Source organism: Geotrypetes seraphini, chromosome 19 (assembly GCF_902459505.1).
Source record: "Geotrypetes seraphini chromosome 19, aGeoSer1.1, whole genome shotgun sequence".
In the NCBI taxonomy this organism is placed as follows: Eukaryota; Metazoa; Chordata; class Amphibia; order Gymnophiona; family Dermophiidae; genus Geotrypetes; species Geotrypetes seraphini.
In genome coordinates, this window is record NC_047102.1 from 17564332 (window position 1) to 17588139 (window position 23808).

General features: G+C 42.9%; 1 protein-coding gene across 1 annotated transcript in view; it reads right to left on the reverse strand.

Annotated features, from left to right (window-relative positions):
• The window catches only part of AMPD3 (adenosine monophosphate deaminase 3), an 88189-nt gene that overhangs the window by 54277 nt on the left and 10104 nt on the right, over positions 1-23808 (reverse strand). Inside the window, exons 3-5 of the mRNA XM_033928383.1 lie at positions 11865-12072; positions 7405-7570; positions 2429-2648 (exon numbers count right to left, since the gene is read on the reverse strand). Of these exons, the coding sequence (XP_033784274.1) occupies positions 2429-2648; positions 7405-7570; positions 11865-12072 (594 nt within the window). The remainder of the gene's footprint in view (positions 1-2428; positions 2649-7404; positions 7571-11864; positions 12073-23808) is intronic.

Consider the following 23808-nt stretch of genomic DNA (forward strand, 5'->3'; position numbering starts at 1 on the left):
TTATTACTATTATTGGTCTGACCCAGTAAGGCTATTCTTATGTTCTTAACTGTTTCATTAAAATCAGAAACCCTATGTATATTTCAGTAAAAATAGAAAGCTTGGAGATTACAATCCTTTGTCTGTTGATTTGCTAAGTTTACAATTTCACGGTAAAGCAAAAAGTGCACAAGGATTTTGTGGGTGTGGAAGGGGTCTGGCAGTTCCCCTTTTCTCCTTCTTCTTCCAAAACAGTTGACATCAATGTTGGGTTCTGGTACCATCAGTCTTCACTCGCCATTACCCAGGGATTTTTTTGTTCCTATTTTAATGAATCCATTTTCCCACTGTTCCTAGTCTGGTCAATTATCTGAGGCCAGGATCCGTGCAACCTCTGTGGAGGTTCATAGACAATGGCGCGAAAGACAAAGGCGCGCCCGGACAATTGAGCGCAGCGTGGAGGCGCACGCCGCTCAAAATTACTGTTTTTAGGGGCTCCAACGGGGGGTTTTATTGGGGAACCCCCCCACTTTACTTAATAGAGATCGCGCCAGCGTTATGGGGGGTTTGGGGGGTTGTAACCCTCCACATTTAACTGTAAACTTAACTTTTTCCCTAAAAACAGGGAAAAAGTGAAGTTTTCAGTAGAATGTGGGGGGTTACAACCCCCCACAACGCGGCGCAAAAGTGCCGGGTTTTGAAAAGCCATCCGGACCCCCGGACATGTTCTCAAAAGGAGACACGTCTGGGAAAATCCAGACATCTGGTAACCCTATGCAGAAACCCCACTGTGGTATTGAACTTGGGGTGACAGGTCAAAAGCACGCAAGACAATCGCGCGCGGACAAAAACGCGCAGACAACTCAGCGCAAAGACAATTGAGCGCAAGACAAGTAAGCGCAAAGACAATCCAGCGTAAGACATTTGAGCGCAAGACAATTGAGCGCAGCGACAACTCAGCGCAAGATAACTCAGCACAATGACAATTCAGCGCGCCACTAGAGGCCGCTTGCCCATCGAAGGGCACGCGCACGTACAGCACGTGAACACGTCCTGCACTGAGTTGTCTTGCGCTGAGTTGTCCCGCTCGTGCACATTTCGGAAAATAATTTGCGCTTAATTGTCTTGCGCTCAAATGTCTCACTCTCGGTTGTCTTTGCGCTCACTTGTCTTAACGCTCAATTGTCTTCTGCTCGCGATTGTCTTGCACGCAATTGTCTATGAACCGAACTTGGGGGTCTTTCATGTGGCACTGCACAGCACTGAGCCACATTATCCAGTCTTCAAATGAGCTAGATGGCATAATGACCCCTCTGTGGGCACATTAAAGGATTTTGCTAAGTAGAGGGGATGCTCAGCACCCAAGGCACTCACAGAGCTTACACCTATGATTCAAAAGCATTATTACTTTAAGTTCATTCTTGGCAAAGCTTGAATCAAAAAAGGAGGTGTGAAACGTTGCCATGTTTTATGATAGCTAAAGCTATTATATTGCCAATGACAGATAATTTAAGCTCTAGAGATGGCATCTAACATAGGAAGCTAAAGCATGTTCTGTCCAATTTAGACATACATTCAAGGTGCGTGCATGTGTTCACATGTGTGGGTGCATGTGTTTGCACAAAGGGCGTGAGGATACGGGGAGAGGGAATGCTGCAAGCTAGCTGGCTCAAGAACAAAACCGATCATAAAGAACAGTAAAATATTCAAAAGCATGAACAATTTTCAGCTGCCAGTTTTACTTGGATAAAAGCTTCATTACATGGGTGGTGTCATTTTTGAAACTCACTCAACCATCTTTAGAAATCAGAGTTCCTTACGATGCCTTATGAGGTTGAATCAAGAGGCCTCAGGATATGGAAATCATGCTTCATATCCACCTATTCTTGTGCTTTTTAAATCAGATGCACTGGTGCTAGATCATTAAAACTGAAACCATTTAAGCAGAGGAAAAGATGGAGCCAATCGTCGTGTCTTCAAGGGCTTGATGCTAGCGTTCAAATCCTTAACACAACATGGCGCCAGGCTACGTGACAACCAAGCTTCTTCCATAGGTGCCGAACAGGTCCCTCCGCTCCCAGGATGAAATGCACCTCAAAACGCCCCCTGGTGGTGCCCTTCACTGCAAACCACCAAACAACGTTCCTACTCCCACGTCATACTAAGCCACTGGAATCAACAGCTCCCGCAGATCAGATCCCTTGAAGGATTCCTGAACTTTAGAAAAGCAATAAAATCATACCTCTTCACCTTATTCCCCTGCCTATAGCTGGTAGATTACAAAGACACCTGTATATTGGTACTAGATCCTCAGTATATGTCGAGTTCAGATGAAAACTTTTATTGAAAAGTCTTGCAATGTAACTATGGAAAATTGCAACCCACTCTGAGTTCACTGGGGAGAACGGGATAAAGATCAAATTGCTGTACGTTATAAAAATGGACTTACGTTGGGCCATCAGCAATGAGAGCCAGAATATGGCTGAGGTCCAGTGTGTAGGTCTCCAAGTCTGGATAGGGCAAGCTCCGAGGCTCGTCACTCTGCATCTTTTTTAAGTTATCATACACGTGGAGTATGCCCCCCTTTAGCTTCACCACGTAGTCCAGGTTCTTGAAAGAGTCTTCAAGATTGTAAGGATCTTCTCCTTCACCGGGAGGAGGATGCAGATCTATAATGCAAGACAAGAAAACGTGGGATTAGAATGATCAGCGGAGACATATTGCCGTTAGAGCCAAAGCATCTTTTATGCAATCTAAACTTCACTGAAAACATTAAGGAGATAAATTCTATAACTGTGTGGTTATATATAGGTATTTAGGACCAGATTCAGTAAGATTCGCCTATGGAGGTGAGGATTATCTTCAAATTTGCTTGCCTCTGCTTCAAAACCCTAACAGGCTCGTCCCCAATCTACCTATCAGATCACTTTGTCCGTCCGGGCCCCACCCGCACACGTAACGCCCACTTGTTTGCCTTCCCGTCCCTAAAGTGCTGCATCTACAAGAGATTCCTCGACAGATCCCTGGCGTTCCAGGCATGCAAATGGAACAAATGTCTATCCACTCTCATCTCTAATTCTCCCTTCTACCAAACTTTCAGGAAGTCAATCAAAACTTATCTCTTTGACAAATATCTCCGACTCCCGCCCTCCTTGTTAACTCCCACCGTCCTGTACCTCCCACCTACCTGCACCCGACTTCCTAAGCCACGCCGATTGACTTGTTTAGAACCTCTCTATCTCCTTCTTGCCTGCTCCCGACTCGCTAAGTTATATTGATTGATTGACTTATTTGTAAATTTCGCTGTAGATGTACAGTCTCTTGTCATGTAAACCGCTCTGAACTATTCTGGTACTGCGGTATACAAAAATAAAGTTGTTATTATTATTATTAACTAGTGCCGAAAACTAGGCACCAGAAAAAATCCACACTCAGCACTATTTTATGAAGAGCTGAGCCAACAGCACCTAAGCCCAGATTCTATAAATGGCATCTGAAGTTAGGTGCCTAGATAACCAGAGCCGGTATTGTGACATCATGATGGCTCATTTAAGGTTAATACACTAGGGAAGGGGAGAACTCCGTTTGTGCAGGAGATAGAGAAGGAAAGAAATTCATAAATCAAATGCATCCTTGAATAAAAAGGTCTCCAGAAAAACCAGTTTTGTTAGATCAATGTTATTTATCTATAGGGAAGTAACCACACACTCCCCACGCTTGTGCCAACACCCCGGGCCAAGTATCAGCCTATCGTCAAAACAATGAGCCTTCAAAGCTTTAAACATAACCTCAGCAGCTAATATTTCCCTCAGTATGTTAATGTCTAGACTCGCTCACTTCCTCTTTTCAGTTTCATTTCTAAGTCTCCTTTTTTTTTTTTTTCCCTGATCTATTTTTTTTATATTTTATAAAACGCAGATAGAATAATGCTGGTCTCGCTTTCATAATAGCCACAAACCCTTTTTGAAAAATCCTCTTCCTGATTTGCTCTTCAGATGCTCCAGCTACCTTCATAAGCGAAACTCATTTTCAGCCTAATTCTAGAACATGCGCAAAAAAAAAAATAAAAAATTGTGCGCCCCAATTTGGACATGTGCCCAATTTGTGTGTGCAAGTCAATTGAATGAGCTAATTAGCGCAGATAATTGGAACCTTAACAAGCAATTATTGGGGCTAAGTGAAATTAAAGTTTGCACGTGTACATTTAGGTACAGGATCCGGGCATAAAAATTTACATGCGATTCCAAAAAGGCGGCACAGCCCTGATAGGGTCACGGGGTGGATCAGGGATGCTCCTGCAGTTTGCGCAGATCGTTCTAGACTAATTTAGGCTCGAGGATGTGCCCCATATTTCAGTTAGCGCAGTTAGCGCAGTTCCCGGTGCCAAGCACCATTCTTTAAATGGTACCTAATTTTAAGCGCCATTTATAGAATAGCGCTAAACGCTATTTTTATGGGGCCAATTATTTTTAAGCACCATTTATAGAATCTAGTCCTTTGTATAGGAGCTCCATATGAGAAACAGGACACATTTCTTGAGTATTTTACAAAAGACTGCTGAATTCAGAGCCTCTTGTAAATGTATAGTGGTACCAGCACGTACTTTATAGCGATGTCATGTCAAAACACTAGATTCAGGGGCCCTTTTTCTAAGTGCAATAGAATTTGCAGTTAACGTGTCTTATCGTGGGATTTACCTCACGTTAGCTGCAGATCTAACGTGACAATGGCTGGAGGCATTTACAGCGTTGTTTTTTTTTTTATAAATTCAGAATGTACTTTTAATGTTCCCCTTAGCACATGGCACCAGCTCAGAGCTAACACAGGAGCACTTAGTTCCTCCTGAATATGAGATGCTAAGTGATTGTGCATTAGCCAGTCGTTGTGTGGTACATCTAACACGCCAGTTGGCTAATGTTTCCACACCCATTCCCTGCCAATGCAAACTGGAAATGTAAAACGGTGACAGAATTCGTTAAAGCGAGGGATGAACACAGAGGATCTCTTGATTAGAAAGTATACGGGTGTAAAATGAAGAACTAAGTCCGGTATTGGGTCTGTGTCCCGCCTATGGCAATTCGGTTTAGGATGGGTTGGGGAGGGGGCTTCGACCGGAACTCCAGCAATTTGGAACACGAGGACAGTGCTGGACAGACTTTTACAGGCTGCATCCGGCAAAATGTTTGGACAGGCTGCAGCGAGCTTTAAGGGCAACTCCAAGAGTTGGAACTGGAGGGTCTAAGGCCCAGAATTATCAAAGAAGAAAAGCCAATTTAATCATGGATTTACAAGACGTACAACTGTTGGGCAGACTGGATGGACCGTTCAGGTCTTTATCTAATGTCATTTAGTATGTTACTATGGGGTCTTTTTATTAAGGTGAGCTAACTGATATAGAATATAATGGATGCTTTAGCCTTTAGCGTGTGCTAATCGGTTAGCGTGCCTTAATAAAAGGAATCCATTAGCTTTTTTCACGTATTAAAGCGATGCACTTTTTTCACGTATTAAAGCGATGCACTTTTTCACGTATTAAAGCGATGCACTTTTTTCACGTATTAAAGCGATGCACTTTTTTCACGTATTAAGCGGTGCACTTTTTTTTCACGTATTAAAGCGATGCACTTTTTTCACGTATTAAAGCGATGCACTTTTTTCACGTATTAAAGCGATGCACTTTTTTCACGTATTAAAGCGATGCACTTTTTTCACGTATTAGAGCGATGCACTTTTTTCACGTATTAAGCGGTGCACTTTTCACGTATTAAGCGATGCACTTTTCACGTATTAAGCGGTGCACTTTTTTCACGTATTAAAGCGATGCACTTTTTTCACGTATTAAAGCGATGCACTTTTTTCACGTATTAAAGCGATGCACTTTTTTCACGTATTAAAGCGATGCACTTTTTTCACGTATTAAAGCGATGCACTTTTTTCACGTATTAAAGCGATGCACTTTTTTCATGTATTAAAGCGATGCCCTTTAGTAAAAGGCCGCCATGGAAACAAGTGGGAAAAACAGGCAGAGTCTGCCTCATGAAATAGTTCCCAACGGCTTCGTGTGCATGCGTGTACCTGTTCTGTGTGTGTCTTTGTCCTTAGAGGAGGGGTCGACTTTGCTCATGGAAGCTTGGGGTTTAGTTTGGGAGATTGGGTACCTGTAGGAGTAGATAGTAATGGCAGCTAGAAAGGTGAGGAGTAGTTACAGGGGGACGAGGGGGGGGGGCTAGGTGGGGGTTGGACAGGTAGTTGTGATGGGTATTTGGGGGGTGGGTTATTTGGAAAGGTAGAGGGTACTAATGGGGAGTAGGGCTGTTGAGGGGTGAGAAGAGTAGAGAATAGGACAGAAGCAGTTGAAAAGGAAGAAGTCTCTACGTGCTGTGCTTCATTGTATGAAACTAGAGAAGTTGGGACTCCTCCCATAGAAGCTTTACTTCCAAAGTAGAGAAAGATATGGTGACAAAATTCATCACTTTTCCCGTCCTTGCAGATAAACATGGGAAACCATCCCCACGTCATTCTTTAAGGACAGAGGGAATGGGCACAACCACTGAGCCTCAAGCCTTACATTGAAGAATGCTGGTGCAGAAGGACCGAGATTGAGATAGACACTAAAGAATGACATGGGATGGTTTCCCACGGGAGCGCTGATGAATTCTCTCACCGTGTCATTCTCTATTCCAAAGATTATCTTGCCTTTCACCCCATCTAGTTAGATTCAGATTCAGGCCATATCAAACTCTATTTTCAATAAAACTATATTCTGGACTACAAGTAGTCTTTCCATTTTGTACAGATGACAAACTGAGTTCCACCAGAAGCTCTAGTTTAGTCTGGAACAATTTTAAAAGGTTCCAGGATGTGTGGAGGCCAATAATAGATTATTATAATGATTAAGGTTAATTTACTATTCTTTTTCCTTATGTGATAATTTGAAGGAGTGGGAGGGGGGGGGGTTATGATAATTTAAATAAATATTTGCATAAATATTTGCATATTTTAACTGAATAATACACATAGGAAGTATAACATATATGTATAGATATGAAAGGGGGTGGGATTAAATTTTTTGGGAAATATATTGTTATGGAATTTCAAGTGATAATGTATTATGATGAGCTATATTTATTGTACACTTGATGTATATGTTAAAAGGAATAAAGATTTGGAAAAAAAAAAACTATATTCTGGAGACTTATTTTGATTGATTTTTGTTTTTTAATTGCGTCTCTTCGGTTGTAACCCACCTTGGATAAAGGCGAGCTATAAATAGGATAATAAATAATATTTGCTACCGACCAAAGAACCACACACTATTGTATAGATCGGTGTTCTTGTAAATGCGTGACAATCATGGTCACAGTCACAAGTTAAGCCATCTTTGTTTACACCACCGGCAAGCAACAAGGGACAGAAGGAGCCCACCTGGAAATACTTCATCCTCCAGTGTCCAGTTCTCATCGTGCATGGAGCACAGATACTTTGCTGTTGTCCTGGGAAAGCGGTGATAGGCCAGCCGGGCATACTTCTCCCGAATAAGAAGAGCTTTCGCCAGGCCTTTAGCAGCCTGTTCGTAATCATCTACGGTGACCTAGAAGAAATGACCTTTTTACTGCCAATAATCCAAAGTAGTTTCCAAGTTTTATTAAAATTTGTTATCCCGCTTATCAAAATTTCTAAGCGGTTTTACAATAAAAATTTCTAAAAAAAACAAAAACATAACAAAAAGGGGGACATATAAACAATTTGTCATTATATAAAAACAGTATACGTATTTACATGAGCATGTTTAGGAAATTACTTAAGAAGCAATTATTTGTAGATGCCTTTTTAGTCAATAATTGTCCTCTCTGGCTAAGTTGATGAACTATTTACGATCTTTATTATACAAGACATGGTATTAGCTTGTAGATATGATTTCTGAGAATTGTTGTATGTCTTTTTTTTATGATGATTTTGTTTTAAAATTATGTATGTAAATTATGTAAACCGCTTAGTTTTAAACAGTATAGAAATTCTTAAAATAAATTAAATAAAAATAAATAAATAAATACATGGACACTACAGACTAACAAGAATTGCAGGGGGTAGGCGGGGGGGGTGAAATGCAATTTTAAATTAAACGACGTAAAAAGGATAATACAATTACGGTAGGTGATAGAGGATGGAAACAAGTTGTCATGTGTTATACGTCAAATGCATCTTTAAAAAGAAATGTCTTTAGATTGGATTTAAAATCGTTCGATGTTAGATTCTTCCCGAAGGTGAGCAGGTATTGAATTCCATAACTGAGGGACTGCAGTGGAGAATATAGATGAACGTATGGTGTCATATATTATCGGCTGTGGTGATGGTATAACTAAAAGATGTTGATTTGGGGATCTGAGTATTCTATTATAAATGTATAAGGAATTATTAATCTGTTTATAAATGCTGGTCTATTGGAGGTTTTTAGACTTGAATGCTAGTAGAAGAATTTCATGTGTGATTCGGTATGAAATTGGCAACCAGTAAATGTAAGAGACCTCTTAACTTGCACCTCGGTGCTATGTGCTATAGTGAAGGCGATGATTGATTGAAAAATTGTTTAACCGAAGAGATTTGGGGATGGCGATAAGAAAGGCAACTGTCAACCGTGGCTCCAAAAACCAAACGGAGACCTCGCATACCAGGGTACGAGTGAGTTGCTGTTCAGTTTTAGTCAAATGCTAATGCAATTTAAAAATGCATCATTGTGCAAGCCAGTTTAAAAAGGTATTTATTTTAACTTCTTTCTACAGTTAGACAACATGACTCCAGCCCTACCTTTCTGTCTGTCTCTACTCCAGGCAGTGGCATACCTAACGATCGGAAGAGCACCCCCTAGGAGTTGCACCTGGGGCAGACCCCCTCCTCCCCCCGGGAACTTGCGAGGTTGCTGCAAGAAATCATGGCAGCCATTTAGATGGCGACTGCATGGGGCAGGAGCGTATGAAGATCACTCCTGCCCCGGTTCACTGCTGGACCACCAGGGAGTTTATACTAATGAGGGAGGGAGATGAAAATTGTGCGAATCAGTTGGGACAGGAAGCGGGAGGGATCCTTCCTATTCTGGCCCACCAGGTCTTAAGGCAGGCCCGATGGAGGCCTGCAACAGGTCTGGGTTGGGGGGAGGGGCTGACCCGAACATAAACCAAGACTCCCATTTTTGGGCCATTTTTTGGGCCCAAAAATCTTGGTTTATGTTCGAGAATATACAGTAAGTCTAACTTCATATTACTGGGATTGGTTTCAGGTATGCCGGCTGCTGGTTCTCTTAAATCACCAAAAAAGGGTAATTCAAGGAGTCGCCTGAAATAGATAACAACTCAATACAATTCAGCAGCAGTGAAAACAGCAAAACAATAAAACTAGATTTGCTAGAAAGCTGGATAGAGGCATGAGCACCTTATGCAGTTAGAAATAAAGCAGAATCCTCACTTATCTCCTGCAGTGATGCGGCAGTAATTCGTCAGTGGAAGTGAAAGCTCCTTAAAGCTGTCCTCTTTGCAGACACAGCAGGTTTATCACCCTTCAGAACTGCAGGATAGGGCATGACTCTTAACTGAGAATGATTAATGGTTTTGCCTTACCATCACCATTTTCATGTCATTTGTGCTGCCGTGTTGACGCCACTGCAATTTCTTTTAATAGCAGCTTTGTCCCCGGTTTGTGAAAAAGATGCCTTTGTCTTTGCTTGTTTGACCCAGAAGTTTCCTCCTGCTCCTTCGAGTTCCCAACACTATCAGAACCAGGGCTGGAATGTGGCTGTGGGAGCCTTCAGGTGCAAATATCTGATGAATTCTTCTCCCTCCCAATTTACTATAACATCACAAAGGATTCTTCCAGAACCTTGGAATGATGGACGATGAATCTGGACTCTACGTGTTGCCATTCCCTCCTCTCCCCCCCCCCCCTCCCTCTGGGTCAATTTTTGATGCCTCTAAAACATTGCCCTTCCCAGCAATTCAAAGACTTGAACTGGGAATTGAACCAGATCCTTCTGCACGGCAAACACTGTTGCAAAGCTACCAGGCCAGCTGTCAAGAGACTATGGGCTTGATTGACCATTGGTCTGACCCAGTAAGGCTATTCTTATGTTCTTATGAGGGGCGATATGATTGAAGTCTACAAAATCCCGAGTGGAGTAGAACGGGTACAAGTGGATCGATTTTTCACTCTGTCAAAAATTACAAAGACCAGGGGACACTCGATGAAGTTACTAATGGTGCTAATAAAGAAAACCACTTTACTCCTCCATTGTATAGTGGTTTTCTTTATTAGCGCAAGCACCAGTCACTTTGTACACCGCTGAGGATCAATAACGAGTGGATACCTCCCCACTCCTTGCCAAACTTCATTGGCTCCCAATAATCTCCAGAATCCATTTCAAATGTTCCTGCCTGGCTTTCAAGATCATTCACGGAATCCTGCCTCCTCTTATCCCACTGTCTTTCAACTCCTCCAGTCCCGACTCCTCCAGAACTGCCCAAAGGCTTAAACTAGCCTTCCCCTCTCCACGCGGCATCCACTATTCAGGCAAACTGGGAAAATCCCTTCTCTTCAAAATCACAGGTCTTTGGAACGACCTCACCACCCCGCTGCGGAACCTGAGCTCCCTTCAGTTATTCCGCAAACAACTGAAAACCTGGCTTTTCAGCAAATTGTAGCTCTATCCTTCCCCCCTTTCTCTCCCCCCTTCTACACATAAGTTCATGTAATCCTTTTTCTTCTTCTCTACCCACTATTTTAAGTTCTTGTAAACCGTGTCGAGCTCCATTCTCATGGAGATGATGCGGTATATAAACTTAAGGTTTAGATTAGATACCATCCATTTCAGATAAGTTCTTTTCTTTCTTTTGTTTGTTATATTTACTTTTGGATGGTAAAGGGGACAGTGAAAACGATGATGGTCCCCCAATGAACCTCAGTTCGGTGTTATCACCAGTCACGGGTTCAGGGTCTGAGGTTTTCACAACTATAATTATCATAATTATTATCAATTAGAGCTGTGATTTCAGAAGGTTTCTAGGATGGCAAACAGTTTTTCAATAGTTGATAGGATTAAGGATTCAAAAAGGATAAAATTGAGCTGCAATAGATTTTATAATACCTTTCATTCAAATGTGTCAGCATGGATTAAAATTACATACACCTCTCCCTCTGTATTCGTGGCTTCAGCAATTGTGGTTTCGATTATGTGCGGTTTTTAGCTTGCTGGCTCCTCTCCCCCAATTATGTCCGCTTGCATAAAGAAATCGCCGATTCCAAGGGTTTACAGAGAAAATCACCGATTCCCAGCACTTTCTTCACCGTGTTTTGCCTCTCCTTCAGGAACAGGCCACGTCTCCCACCATGTTATTCGCAGTTCCACCATATTCATGATGCTTTTTAATAGAAAACTGCGAATAACATATGAAAAAGTTATCTGCGGTTTTTCTGAATTCACGGGTCTGTTAATCCCCTATCCCAGCGAATACGGAGAAAGAAGTGTATAGCGCGTGTACAAGCTAGAGCCGCAGTTCCCAAACCTCTTTGGGGGGACCTTCAGCCAGTCAAGTTTTCAGGATGTCCACAATGAATATTCATGTGCTGCCTACATTGTGGAGATCCTGAAAACCTAAGTGGCTGGGAGCCCCCCCAGGACAGATGTGGGAACCACCGAGTTTAACTACTACACTACCCTTTTTATCATAGCTGCTCTCCAACGTGCCATCACCCATTCAGAAGGGCATTAATGGAAGTGCCATCACCCATTCATACTGTGCTTATTGGAAATTACTTGTGAAAAAAAATGTACATGAAGGTACACGGTGTAAATATTTCTTATTTAAATGTGTTGAAAAAAAAAATGATACGTTCTTTACCCCTGCACAGTAATCTCCACTAATGGTGACTCTCTGGAACTCTGGAACATCGTATGGTAACTCTAAGGTCTCAACATCATCTGGAACTGTAGCAAGGGTTGGCTGAACTGGAGTCACTGGTGACATAACTGGAGTGGCCGATGAACCCTTCCAGTCTTGAATTTGCAGCGACAGAGACTGGGACCGAATGATCTTGAAACTTTTCCTCCTGTGAACCACAGTACAGAAGAAGGCAGACAAGCATCTGGTTAGAGTACGTACATACGACCTACGTGTATTCAACAGAATTAACTCTACTGAGTAACAACCAGAGTTGCTTATGGTGTGTAACCAGAACATGAAAGATGGAAAAAGGACCCAACAAACTGTCCTCAATAAAAATGGAACCCTCACTGAAGCTTTTCCATCTAGGAGCCTCATTCACTAAGGCAACGCTTCCCAAACTTGTCCCGAGGATACCACAGTCGGCCAAGGTTTCAAAATATCCATAATAAATTTGCATGAGATGTTTGCATTTCCTTCAGTGTGTGGCTGCCTATACAAGAAAGTTTACATCGAACGACTGCATTTCAGGCAGCCAGTCAGGATTCCGTGTTACGTATCTTGTCTGCTACCTCAGGCTCCTATCTGCACTTCCGAAAACTATTGAAAACATCTTCGTTTGTAAGATTTTGGGGAAATTAATGATTAATTCACTGATTTGTACACAGTCTTTTTGCTGATGTAAACCGCATCGATCCAGAAGATTTTGCGATCTATAAATGTAATGTAGGGGCTTTTTTGATATTACGTCTAAATCCAAGTTTAGACGTTCTGCAAAACATGCACAAAAAAAAAAAAAAAAGCACATTCAGAGCAAAAACGCAAGAACGTGGCATGGGGGGGCCGGAGAGGTGCTGGTGCTCAGGGCGGTCCGCCCCTCTTTACTACGCCACTGCAATTAACTTATATAAAAAGGCCCAATTACACATCACACCAATAACCCTTATGTCAACAGGTGCCACCTATATGGGGTATAGAAGGCTCATAAATTCCACCATAAATGTAGTGACAGTGGAATATGGGCCTGCGTTGCTGTCTTTATGGTTCACTTTACCTCTCATCAACATAACCCCGGAACCTCCTTGTTGCTCTACTGGGACGGGCCCGTAATATCTGAAGCCGTCATACAGGCAGGTATGCCCCGTTTCATTCACATCTTTGGGGGGTGATCATGCTTACATCCCTCCAGTAGTCATCTGATCAGTTTGGGCACCTTTTGGCACTTATTCATTGTTAAGACGCAGCTTTATTTAAAAAAAGGGGGGGTATGTATTTATCTATCTTTTTGCAGGACATGCAAGCCTGCAGCCAAGCTCTATCCCCGGCAGTATTCAAATCTAAGCTAGATGGCCACTTTTTCGAGGCTGCTTTTAACTCCTAATTCTTACTCTCTTGTACTTCTCACAGAGGGAATGATATACAGTATTCCCCTGAAATTTGCGGGGTTTACGTTCCAGGAACCCCTGCAAATTAACCCCCCACACACACGAATACGGTTTTTAGGCAGGGGAGACAGGAGAGGGCAGCAGGAGAGGGCAGCCAGAGCGCCAGCGAGTGAAGGAAATCACTCGCGGTATGCTCCGACCGCCTCTTCCTGTACTAAAGTTGGGCTTCACCATTCAGGAACTGCTTTGACACGCAGCTCCCGATTGGTAAGGCCCGACTTTAGTACAGGAAGAGGCGGTCGGAGCATACCGCGAGTGATTTCCTTCACTCACCGGCGGAAAATGCCGTGAGTGACTGGGACCGCGAACCGCCGACCGTGAATTTGAGGGGGGGAGCACTGTAAACAGACGTGGGTACTCATTCCCTTTGTGAGAAATTCCCTAACCCCCTAGTTGTCTAATTTGGCTGTTTAATTAGATTGTAAGCTCTATCAAGTAGGGATTGTCTCTTATTTCTATAGCGTTGCCAGATGTAAATATGGAAGTAGTAGGTACTATTTATAACTCACCTATTAACTAAATGCCCCCTTTTACAAAGCCGCGTTAGAGGCTGCTGCTGCGGTTAACTGCTCCGAAGCCCATAGGGGTTTAAAGGCCTTTGGGGCTTTTGCCATGCGGCAGCCACTAGTATGGCTTTGTGAAAGAGGGGAGGGGAGAACAAAGTAACACACATTGTTAAAAGACAAAAACAAATCACAACTCGTAAACTAAAACATAAAATCATTATAAAATACTGTTCATAAAAAAACAAATAACAGCATCATAGAACCAGTTCTGAGCCTTTTTAGTTCATAAAAGCTTGAACAAACCAAAAGGGCTCTCGGTTTTCTTTAAAATTCAGAGACAGATGTTAATGTCCGAATATTGCCCAGTAAAAATTTTTCCATAGTACTGGATCAGCCAAGAAGCAAACCCATTCACAATTGTCTACATAACAAATTTTGGATAATGTAATGTAATGTAATGTAATGTAATTTATTTCTTATATACCGCTACATCCGTTAGGTTCTAAGCGGTTTTCAGAAAATATACATTAAAATTATAAGTATGAGAGGTACTTAGAAGTTCCCTAACTGTCCCGAAGGCTCACAATCTAACTAAAGTACCAAGAGATCTGTAAGGGAGTGCAAAGTAAGAAAAGAGAAAAGATGAGAAAATTAACAATCTAACTGAACTGTGTACTTTGAAAGATAGAAGAGAAGAGATATAGAGGAGGAACTGTTGAAAAAAAGAATTCTGGAGAATTTAAAAGATAGAAATAAAACAAAATGTTAAAGCAATGAATGAGATTAAATAATTCATAAAACTGGAAAAAATTAAAAGTAAAAAACATTGGCTTCAGTCCACAATTTCAGTTTCCAGATAAGGATTTCTAGTCAAGAGATTTGGATGATAGTTCCAGGCTGTCCATTTCTCCTCCTCCACGATGGTCTCCTCAATTTCCTCTGTGAAAAAGTTATTCGGAGCAGAACCAAAATACATACAAGATCCAAAAAGACATCAAAAGACTGACTAGTTCATAACGCTTCTACAAATTCCTTAAAATATTCCAAAGCAACACTTTATATGTATCCTAAAATGCAGACTTCAAGAAGTAACATGTCAGTATGTTGATGTCCAAAAATCAAATGCACAGCAGCATGTACAACTTGTAATGCTTTGCAGAAGACTGGGATAAATCCAAATTTAGACAACTGCAGCAATCCAATCTAGACAAGATGGAACTCTGAATCACCTCCCTAAAATCAGAGCGAAGAATCAGAGACTTGATCTTACTTAAAACATGTAACTGATAAAAACAAGTTTGAACTACCTTAGCTACCAAAATTCAGCTGTGCAACCAGCAAAATAAGGAACTACTTTTCAGAGTCTGACTTCACCCAAATATGCCTTGATCCTCTCTTGCATGGACTACTGCAATGCGCTATTCAATAGTCTCACAGTGAAGAACATCTCCAGCATGTACAAAATGAAGCAATCAGATTTAAAAAACAAAAAACAAACTCTTCATGCCCATGACCCTGTCTCCCAGGCTCTATTATCAGCTCACTTGGCTGCCCGTTGCCAAACCCTGCGTCTTGAAGGGCCTGATGCTAGCATTCAAAACCTTGCATGACATGGTGCCAGACTACGTGACAACCAAGCTTCCTCTGTACATGCTGAACAGGTCCCCCCCTCCCAGGTTGAAATATACCTCAAAACACCCCCTGAATGTGCCCATCAATTGTAAAAAGCCAAACGACATTCATACTCCCACTTCACACCAAACCACTGGAATCGACTGCCCCCCACAGATCAGATTCCTTGAAGCAACTTAGGAAAGCAATAAAAACATACCTCTTCTCCTAACTCCCCTTACGAGCAGTGGATTACAAAGAAATGTATATTGGTAATACACTTCTCCCTCCGTATTCGCGGTGGTTAGGGGCAGAGCCGGCCTGCAAATATTTTAAAAACCGTGAATAATATTTGGGCCGGTTCTGCCCCTAACCCCCGCTTCCCCCAGCTATTTTAAGCCCTGAAAGCCCCACCTTAAGCCTTACCTGGTGGTCTAGCGGGTTTTCGGGGCAGGAACGATCTTCCCACACTCCTGCCCCGTGCAAATCGCTCACAGGAAATGGCTGCCTTGAGCTCCTGTAGTCTCTCGAGCCATTTCCTATGAGCGATCTACACGGGGCAGGATTATGGGAAGATCGCTCCTGCCTCGAAAACCCACTAGACCACAGTTCTTCAACCGCCGGTCCGCGGACCAGTGCCGGTCCGCAGAAAATTCCTGCCGGTCCGCACAGGACCGGCGAGATGGACCCGTTAAATTTTCTGCCCCGATGGTGTTTGCAGAAATCTTCTGTTACTCCCAGCCTCGGGCGATCAAGACAGGCGGTCATTCCCTCTGTGAGTCTCGCCTATGCGGAAACAGGAAGTTGAAACAAAATAGGCGGGACTCAGAGAGGGAAGGTCCCGACGTTTGCAGCCTGTCTTGATCGCTGCCCCTGCTGAGTCGCCGAAGAGGGCCGCGGGGAAAGTGCAGGCAGAGAGAAGATGATCAGCGTGCGCGGGGAGGTCAGCGTGTCGATTTGGGCCATCAGCAGCGTTTGTGCTGAGTCTGCCCATGTGCAGGATGCGGCGGGTAGGGGCCTCCGACTCGTCTTGGGCGGCTGGGCCTGCGGTGCAAAGCTGTTTTTGCCGGCTTGGGGGGGGGGTCGCGAATGTGCAGGGCACAGCAGGAGTAAGATCATGGGGAGCCTTCAACAGTGGCTGTCTCCTCTCCTAGCAGCTCTGTACTTACCAGGGCAGTGATTCACTTTGGCAACTTTCCCTTTCCTCAGAGGCGGCAACGGACCCAAGGCTGCCTAAGGAAATCACTGCTGCAGGCAAGTACTGAGAGCTGCTGGAAGGAGAGGAAGCCACTGTTGGAGGCTGGGAAGCTGTTGGATAAAGGGAGAGCTGCTACTGCACCTGGAGAGAGGTAGAAAGAGAGATGCTGCTGGGAGGGGAAGAGGGAAAGAGTTGGGAAGAGAGCTACTGTTGGATAGGGGGGAGGAGGGAAGGGAGAAGGTAAAAAGGAAGGAAACAGCTGGCAGGGAGATTAGAGGAGGGAAAGGGGAGAGACAGGAATGAGAAAGTAGAGAGAGATTGATGCTGGAAATGGGGTCAGCAGAGAAATGAGAGAGGGATAAAGATGCTAGATCTGGTGTAGGAGAGATAAAAATGAAGAAAGCAGTGAAGCTGGAATGAATGATGTAAAAAGGAGAGAGGAGGCACGGGCTGGATGGAAAGGGGAGAGGGGCATAGAAAGAAGTCAGATACATATGGAAGGGGGAGAGGCCAGACAGTGGATGGAATGGGCAGATGCTGGAAGGAAGAGTGGAAAGAAGATGAAAGCAGAGACCACAAAAGGTAGAAAAAAATCATTTTATTTCTATTTTGTCATTACAATATATCAGATTTGAAATATATATCCTGCTAGAGACATAACTGTGGACTGCAAAGCCTAACACTATTCCTGTCATGTGTGACTGCAGTATTCTGTTAGCATGATATTTCTGTGTAGCATTCTGTAATAATTTGGCTTGTTCAGTTTTCTTGATAGTAGAGGGGATATATGTGAAGGGGAGGGGAGACAGGGGTTTTGTTGGTCCTTGTTCTGAATATTTATAAAATGACAATTGTACAGAATATTGTTTCTTTTTAAACTTTAATAAAATACGTTCAATATAAAATCATAACTGAGGCTTGTGCAGATGGGATCAGATGGTTTGTGGGGACCGAGCTTGCGGAGATGGGGCGAAAATGTATTTTTTAAAATTTCGGTCTTAGTAGTTTGCCGGTCCACAAAATAATTATTTTATTTCTGCCGGTCCACGGGTGTAAAAAGGTTGAAGAACACTGCACTAGACCACCAGGTAAGGCTTAAGGGGGGGGGGGGGGGGGGGGGAGCTTACAGGGCTTAAAATAGCCTGAAAAAAGAAAAAGGAATTTTAGGTTTTAAAATTGCAAATAAGTGAATCCGTAGATACAGAAACCGCGAATATGGAGGGGGAAGTGTAGATCCTTAGTATTTGTTGCATTCGGATAAAAACTTGATAAAACTTACAATGCAACTATGGCGAATTGTAACCTTTTAACTGTATATTATGTGTGTCAACCTGTAACCTGTTCTAAGCTCTTTGGGGAACACAAATTAAATAAATAAACAAACATACCAAGACTCACAGATTTGATAATCTAAGCAATCCTTGCCTACAGATGAGGTTCGTTGCAGTCATGGGACGCGAGAGTGGAGTTTTTTTTGACAGGGTGAGTAGTGAAACTATTGTATTTTGAGGCGTTATAAGATTTATTCTGGTAATATTTTGTGTTGGCTTGTACAGCTAAAAGTCCCCCGAGGCAGTCCAGGGCAGTGAAACAAGGTGCCCTTGTCAGGCTTTATTTGATGCAGCGGGACGTTAGATTCCTGGAATGAAAGATGAAAGCTAATTCCCTGTGCGATGACTTAACTTTTAATGCCAGGAACAATGGAACACTATGTGGAGGGAGTAGATTTGAACATGTAACCCCAAACTGCTTCATTGGCTACCAATAAAAAATAGCGAGTTATTTATAAAGCGCTGGTGTTGATATTTAAGACAGTTCATTTTAAGATCCCATGGTATTTGACACAGGTGCTTTTTGATATAGCCTTCAATCCTTAACCCTACTCCTCTGCCCTCCAACCCAGCCAGCTGATTAACCGTTCCCCTTAACTGTATCCATGACATCCTGTATGTCTTTGGGAAGCAGAGCTGAGCTTGTGATGTCATAATGCCTTATTCCACCAATAAGAGCCAACCTCATCAGTGATGTCACAATGGCTTGATTGTCCTGTACAAGCCAACAGATTAACCGTTCCCCTTAACTGTATCCATGGCATCCTGTATATCTTTGGGAAGCAGAGCTGAGCTTGTGATGTCATAATGCCTTATTCCACCAATAAGAGCCAACCTCATCAGTGATGTCACAATGGCTTGATTGTCCTGTACAAGCCAGCAGATTAACCGTTCCCCCTAACTTCCTCCATGACATTCTGTTTGTCTGTTTAGATTGTAAGTAGAGAATGACAAGGGGAAAAAAATCTGTCCCCGTCACTGCCCCGTCCCCGGACCACCGTCCCCTTCACTGCCCCGTCCCCGCCGTTCCCTTCACGTCCCCGCCCTCTAGCATCCACCCTTCCCTCTCGCCACCTCACCGCCCTTCAGCGGTCCGAGAATCTCCCTCCCCCTTACCTTTGCGGCGCTTTAGTAAAGAAACTTACTGAATCCGGCGAAGCCTGCCTGCAGTCGCGTGTGTGTGGGCGGAAGTTGCGTCAGAGGAGAAGCTTCCACCCACACACACGCAACTGCAGGCAGGCAGGCTTCGCCAGCTTCAGTAAGTTTCTTTACTAAAGCGCCGCGAAGTTAACGGGGTGGGAGGAAGATAGATTTGGCCATAAGTAGAGAGGGAGGGAGGTGACCACGCGCCTTCCCTCCCTTAACTCTGGGGACAAGGCCACGGGGCGGTGGATGGCCTTGTCCCCATGCCCGCAGTGAGCACTTTTCCCCCCCACTGGTTCGGCGGGTAAGTGCCACTCTATCATTCTCTAATTGTAAGCTCTTTCGAGCAGGGACTGTCTTCTTTATGACTCAGTACAGCGCGGCGTGCATCTGGTAGTGCTATAGAAATTATTAATAGTAGTAGTGCAAAAAGGATATCATCCATTAAGATCTTTGAGGTCAGAAGGGATGGTACAGTTAGTTAGTGAAGAACTTACAACTGTGCATTATGGGAAAATAAGGACTTCTGTTATCTCAGTGGCAGGAGGGCTGTTATGGAATAACCTGACAAGATCCCTTTGATTGTTACATGACCTACAGAAATTTAAGAAGGTTTTTAAAACAACTTTATTTGAAGAAGCCTCTTGCTAAATGAGTTGATGATTCCTAGAAGAAAAAGGGATTGAGGGGTATAGATAAGTATAGACCACTACTCAGGCAATGGACTTGCGGGAGCGGACCGCTGGGCAGGATGGACCTATGGTCTGCCTCAGCGGAGGCAATTCTTATGTTCTTAAGTTTATAATTGCAATAAAGGCAGCCTAAAGAAATTTTAAATAAGTAAATACATATTTAAAACTCCTCTCATCTTGGAAGGCAAGTTCAAAATCATTTTGGCTATACTGTATATGAGAATTATTTTTTCTATTTTGATTAGTGGACATTTTTTTTTTTTTTTTTTTAATTAATGGAGTTTGTTTTGAAGACTTTTTTAAAGTCGAGTCTGGTTAGCACCGAGGTCCCTTTTCCCTCCACTATATGGTGTGATTTAGCTGATTAACACTTCCAGCAGTTAAAGAAAAACTTTCTGTGATATTTGTATATCAAATACTAATCCACTTGGACTACCCTGAGGATGTACTTAAAATAACTTACACTAATCAGAATAGATTAAGTCACGAGATCCAACACAGTCCAGTCCAGGATATTTAGAGGTCAGAAAAGTACTGCCTGCTCCCCCTCCCCTTCTTACAGCTCATAGAAACTTAGAACATGACGGCAGAAAAGGGCCACGGCCCATCTAGTCTACCCACCCTAATGGCCCACCACTACCTCCATGAAGAGATCCCACATGCCAATCCCATCTTTTCTTAAAATCTGGCACGCTGCTTGCCTCAATTACCTGTTGTGGAAGATTATTCCAGCGGTCAACCACCCTTTCGGTGAAGAAATATTTTCTGGTGTCGCCATGAAATTTCCCACCCCTGATTTTCAACGGATGGCCTCTTGTTGCCGTGGGTCCTTTAAGGAAAAAGAGATCCTCTTCCACTTCGATACGGCCCGTGACATATTTGAACGTCTCGATCATGTCTCCCCTCTCTCTGCGTTCCGGAACTGGCCCATGGACCAGTGGTTGAAGAACACTGTTTTAGAGCATCCCAGAGGCCCTCTTCATTAAGTGCTACGAAGTCCATTAACCACCTTTCCAGCACAGTTATTACTGAAACCCATATCCCCTATATTAGAGCAAATACCACCAATGATTGCTTTGGATTTATTTTTTTTTTTTTTAAGTATTGACTAGGATCTGATAAATTCCTTGTTTGCTACTGGTTCACAGAAATCCAGGAAGATAAAATGCTTAGTTCAACATCATACAGCGTAAACAGCAGCAAGGAATCTTGCAGTCATGCTCCACATTTTCTCAAGCTCAGTCAAAATGCTGTAATGACTGAATCACTCCTGCCAGCGCCATACGACTGATACAATTATGAAGAGGCAAAAAAACCCCCCAAACAACCCAACCTGCTCAGCCCACTGTCTCCTCTCACTGGCATTGGTGAAATGGGCGAGGTAGGTGGGCACCAGTAGAACAGACACTACAGTCTGGGGTCTGGAGTCTTTGGACTCTTTTTGGATGGAAAACACATACGAAATTCATTGACAATGAAGAAACCTCGTTAGCAGATCCAGAAGCATAGTATGATGCCAATTTAACATTCTCACTCCGCAGGGATCATGATGTGCGCGATGCTAAACTGCCGTGCGCCTCCATTGAGCTGGCGTTAGTTTCTCCGCGTAGCGCGGGGCAGTGGCGGGGGACAGGTTTTTTTTCCCCGTGTCATTCTTTAAATGCAATCCCAGTCCTCCGCAAACGCCCGATGAAAAATACAAGTCTTAAGTGCTTTCTTAACCCTTTCAGGACCAAGGGACATATTTGTCCCATAACTTTAAAATCCTATAAATTTTGATTGGGATAGTCTACAGTTCTAAATTTGATATGTACGGATTCCATATGATACTGCCTTTATGTAAACAAACTGGTTCCGACATTCATTCATTAGCGTCGTTGCCAGATTGACGAGAAGATTCACTTGCCACACTGTCCATAAGCCAGAAGTGTGATTTTTTTAAATAAAAATAATGATATTTCACAAAAAAAAAATCAATTTTTTGGCATCTGCAAGCCCTTTTTACCATAAAAATGTCGTCAAAACCACAAAAATTGGCCTACGATCCTTATGGTCCCGAAAGGGTTAAACCTTGATAGGAAAGTCTTGTCAAAAAGAGAACAGAAAGGAATTCCATAATATAAAAGAGAGCATGGAAGAAAAAAAAACAAAAACAAAAACAATAGCTCTCCGAGCCTCTTTTATAAAGCTGAGGTAGCGAGCACCAGTGCGGCAAACGCGATGCAGCCCTTAGGAATTGAATAGGCTTCGGTGCATTTGCCTTGGGAAGGGGGGAGGGGGGAGGAAATCAGTTCCGCGGCTTTGTAAAAGGGGCCTCAGTTCCCTGAATCGAACACCAGATTCTGTCCCACACACTCGGACACACAGACCAAAAAAAAAAAAAAAAAAGTCACTCAGGCTGATGTTCTGTTCACTCTGCCACCCCTTCCTCTGATCAAGAGCCCAAGAAAGCAAACCATGGTGAAGACGATGCTTCTTAATCCAGGTGTAGCCAGACAACATTCTCAGTTAATGAGGACATTGCCTAAGACAGATTAATTATTTCAGCTCAGTGCTCTAGCAGAAGCCATCGCCCGCTTGATTTTGTTGTTTTTACAGATTTTGCGCGTATTCTGCCTACACTATGCTTTTCAACACTACAGATTACGGGGCCTCAGTAGGGATCTTTTGCCCAAGGTCATAGCACCTGTAGCCAGTAGCTGTGCACCTCCCCCACCCTCTCCCCTGTCCCCCTTCCCTTTTTAGCTTCTCCAGCTCACCCTTTAACGCCACTTCCTAGACACAGATCCCAGAAGTGACGTCAGAGAGGGGGGCCAATGCGGTACTGGGGAAAGATAAGGGAGCCCTGCACGCTGTTGAATCGTCACCTCAAGAGGTACTCGAGCCATACACGGCAAACCTTTTGAAGTATACGAAATTACTTCACTACATTTACACTGCAAATTTAAGATTATTCTGTCATTAAATGACTTCTAATAAACACATTTGATTGGAAATATATAATAGCAACAACTTTATTTTTATATACCTCAATGCCACAAACCGTTCAGAGCGGTTTACAGAAGGAGAGACTTTATACAGACAGCGATTATACAAAAAAAACTTTCAAACTTACATTAGCATGTGAAGATTAATCGAGTTTATCTGGAAGTGTTTTTAAAAAAATACATCAAAAGACAAAAAAGAACCAACAAAAAATGCAAAGCAGAAAACAACCAAAACTGCAGTAGAACACACAAGGCAGAGGAATGTATTAAAAAGTCATAAAAACATGTATACAATCTTTAGAAAATCCAAATACTGGTCCTAATATTCTTGTGGACCGGACTCGACACGGTCCCTGTTTCGAAAAACACTTTTTCCTCAGGGGTCCCGGATGGTGGTACGTAGAATATAAAAAAAAAAACAGACTGGAAAAAAACAAAATTTAACGAAACAGGCGTAAAACTCTCCAGGAGTCAGAGAGATTTATCAAAGAAATAGGTTTTGATCGACTTCCTAAAAGTTTGATAAGAAAGTGCATTTGAAAGAATAAAGTTGGTTAAACATTTATTCCATTTGTCTGCTTGGAATGATAATAATAATAATAACAGTTTATATACCGCAGGACCGTGAAGTTCTATGCGGTTTACAATGATTAAAAAGATGCTACAAATTGAGTGGAACATACATAGTTAGAGATTAGTGGCTAACAGTTTAAGGGATCAGATTTAAGGGAGAGATTGTGATGGAAGCGATTCTCCAGATTCATTACCTAGGTACTTCAAGAACAGGATAATTTTCTATCAAGGAATCTCTTGTGCAATTATTGATTCTAGAGCATCAGCTTAAACAGGATGGTGATCCTGTTTAGCGCATGGGCGGGCAGAGAGGAGGAGGGGTTGCCATCGCACCCTCGGAGTGGACTGCCCTACCCCCCCTCTTACTACACAACTGACCTTCCTCCCTGAAGTCGAATTGCCTTATCTTCATGGTG